Below are 3,231 nucleotides of genomic sequence, written 5' to 3'. Positions count from 1 at the left end.
GATGTACCTGTCGCGTCATGGCTTCACGAAGTATTCCTGGGATAATGGCGATCCCGCCGGGGCAACCTACAAGCAATTACCCAATCGAGTCAAGAGGCTCGACTATCGGGACACCTTTCTTGACTGGCAACACCTCATTGAGAGCCTGCCTGGCAAAATTATTGAGCCTAACGACGATGCGTCAGGGAGCTTCGGACCGCCGTACGTATTGGAGGCTGCAGATACGCCAGCTGTCCTGCTGCCGAAACCCACCAAGAAGCGTAGACGGGACGCGGAGCCCCCACTGTCGGTAGAGGTGGAAACCGTCAAAGTGTCCACATACAAGCCGCCGAACGAGGGTCCCTTCCCAGTTGACGCCCCGAAGTTGAATGCTGTTCGCTTCACTTCGGCCCAGATAGAGGCTATCACATCCGGGTCACAGCCAGGCTTGACGGTCATTGTCGGGCCACCGGGTACAGGAAAAACCGACGTTGCGTCTCAAATCATCAACAACATCTATCACAACTTCCCTGAGCAGAGGACTCTCTTGATCGCACACAGTAATCAGGCATTGAACCAACTCTTCGCCAAGATTATCGCTCTAGACATTGATGAGCGCCACTTGCTACGTCTAGGCCATGGAGAAGAAGATCTTTACACGGAGGGGAGCTTCAGCAAACATGGTCGAGTCGAGTCGTTCCTGGACAACCGTGACCGCTATCTCCAAGAGGTCAATCTTCTTGCATCTAGTATTGGTGCTCCCGGGGCGCATGGTAACTCTGCTGAGACGGCTGGCTACTTTAACTCGGTTTACATTGAGCCTGCGTGGGCCAAATTCATGGAAGCAGCAAAGTCGGAGACAGCTACGACTGCCACTGTAATCGAGGCCTTCCCCTTCCACAGGTTCTTCTCCACAGCACCTCAACCCCTCTTTCCTGATGATGCCGATCACCAGAAGGCGCTGGAAATTGCCGAAGGGTGTTATCGTCATATCTCCAAGATTTTCTCAGAGCTGGCTGATGTCTTGCCGTTCGAAATTCTTCGAAGGGACAAAGACAAGTCCAACTACCTGCTCATCAATGAGGCACGTATTATTGCAATGACCTCGACACATGCTGCTATTAAGCGCGAAGAAATTGCCTCGCTCGGCTTCAGGTACGACAACGTGGTCATGGAAGAGGCTGCACAGATTACGGAAATAGAGAATTTCCTTCCTTTGGCTATGCAGAAGCCAAAAGACGGGCAGAATCTTTTACAGCGTGTTGTTCTCTGCGGCGATCATCTTCAGAACTCGCCCGTTATCCAGAGCCACGCATTCCGTCATTATGCAAACCTTGAGCAGTCACTCTTCTCACGACTCGTGCGGCTCGGTGTCCCGACCATCAATCTTGATCAACAGGGCCGAGCTCGACCTGCGATTGCCAATTTGTACAAGTGGAGGTATCCCAAGCTGGACAGCCTGCCTCACGTACAAGCTAGCGACGAGTTCCTCAAGGCCAATGCTGGCTTCAAGTTTGATTATCAATTTATCAACGTGCCCGACTACAAGGGAAAGGGCGAGGCAGAGCCAACGCCTCATTTCATCCAGAACCTCGGCGAAGCCGAATACGCCGTGGCCATCTACCAATACATGCGGCTTCTGGGTTATCCCGCGTCAAAGATCAGCATTCTCACGACATACGCCGGGCAGCGCGCCCTGGTCAATGATGTACTGGCACACAGATGCAGCAACAAAGCCATCTTTGGACGACCACGTGTCGTCTCTACTGTCGACAAGTATCAGGGCGAACAAAATGACTGTAAGTGCCTCATAATTGTCCTCCATACAAATCAGACACAAATTGACATTTGGTTTAGATATCATCTTGTCCTTGACACGCACGTCTCGGGTTGGCTACTTGCGAGACGTCCGACGCATGACTGTCGCTCTCTCGCGAGCTCGTCTGGGTCTCTACATCTTGGGACGGCGGGATGTTTTTGAGGCATGCTATGAACTACGTCCAGCATTCGAGCAGCTCTTTCAGCGACCAGACAAATTGATGCTGGTCACTGGTGAAATGTGGCCATCTCAGCGACTTATCGCCTCAGAAAGCGGAGAGGTGCCGGGTGAAGCATGTATGGAGGGCGTTGAGCACCTTGGTCAGTTCGTGTACCAGATGACCAACACGAAGGTGAAGCAGCTCGAGGCTGAACAAAATCCGGGAGGTGCTGGCCTCATGGCTATTGAAGAGGCGCCTGCAGAAGAGGCTGGCGATGAGGAGGCTGGCGAGGGGGATCCTGAGTCGGCGGCTGCGGGAACGGAGGGCTGATGACTTGAAATACGTAGACTTGTTCGATTGACGGTTGCCTTGGACGGCAGTGGGGTAAGGATCATGGACCTACCTTAGATTAGCGAATATCAAAGGGTGGTTATCCAGCGCTACAGGAGCCTAAATTGTGGTTTCGTACTCCTCTACTTTAACATCTTCACAGTCGTGTGCCCTTCGAATATGCATCCGTAAGGCAGCAAATGGATCGATAACGCAGGCACATGCTGTAAATGGAAAAGGAATGTTGATATCTGTTACTATGGATTCAACTCGTGGCACTGTCTGCGATTTCACTAAATAGTTGACTCAAAGAAAATGGCATTGTCGTTATCGGATCTGCTCAAAACGATCAGGAGACATGATAACGAGTTTGCCGTTGTCAGCCCCAGGACATTTACACAGGTCTGCACTTGACACGCTTGATAGCGGTGGTAGTCTTCTCACATATGCTGGCTCCAGCACGCACCTTTGTAGCACATACTGCTTCACAACTAGAGAGTCACGGCATTCAAACATTGTGCGATATATGGAATGAATCGGACCCGGGAAAACGACACCAATGGTAATACTAGCTAGTACAATGACCTCCCTCGACGGGTCAGCAGTCTGGGGCCCTAGCAGACAAGATCTCCCACGCGCCATGCACAATGACGAAAGACTCGGACAAGCTCGCATTGCTGATCCTCGGCGCTCAAGACCAGCGCGCACACAGGCTGATGAGTGAGCGCCTCTGGCCACATTCGCCCTAGGGCAGCAGAGCAAGCTGCTATCTGCTAGCCTCCAGGCAGCCAACCCAAAGCCGAGCAGGCCATACGGCAAGTGTTCCGGGGACGTTGGCAAAAAAAGATCGGGTAAAAACATGGTTGCGCGTCTTGTCGGCGTTGCGCCTGGTACTGCCAGGTCAAGGTTGGGTGGCGAGGGTCTGAGAGCAGGACAGGACGGG

The 3,231-nt window shown here is 52.5% G+C and overlaps 1 protein-coding gene across 1 annotated transcript in view; it reads left to right on the top strand.

Annotated features, from left to right (window-relative positions):
- Positions 1–2,288, top strand: part of VDAG_06654 (intron-binding protein aquarius) — a gene marked incomplete at both ends in the record, with an annotated part of 4,522 nt that extends 2,234 nt beyond the window's left edge. The window contains 2 exons of the mRNA XM_009659358.1: positions 32–1,778; positions 1,837–2,288. Coding sequence (XP_009657653.1) covers positions 32–1,778; positions 1,837–2,288 — 2,199 coding nt within the window. The remainder of the gene's footprint in view (positions 1–31; positions 1,779–1,836) is intronic.
- Between the last annotated feature and the right edge of the window lie 943 nt (positions 2,289–3,231).

Source organism: Verticillium dahliae, genomic scaffold (genome assembly GCF_000150675.1).
Source record: "Verticillium dahliae VdLs.17 supercont1.14 genomic scaffold, whole genome shotgun sequence".
NCBI lineage: Eukaryota > Fungi > Ascomycota > Sordariomycetes > Glomerellales > Plectosphaerellaceae > Verticillium > Verticillium dahliae.
This window is presented reverse-complemented; position numbering and strand designations above follow the sequence as displayed.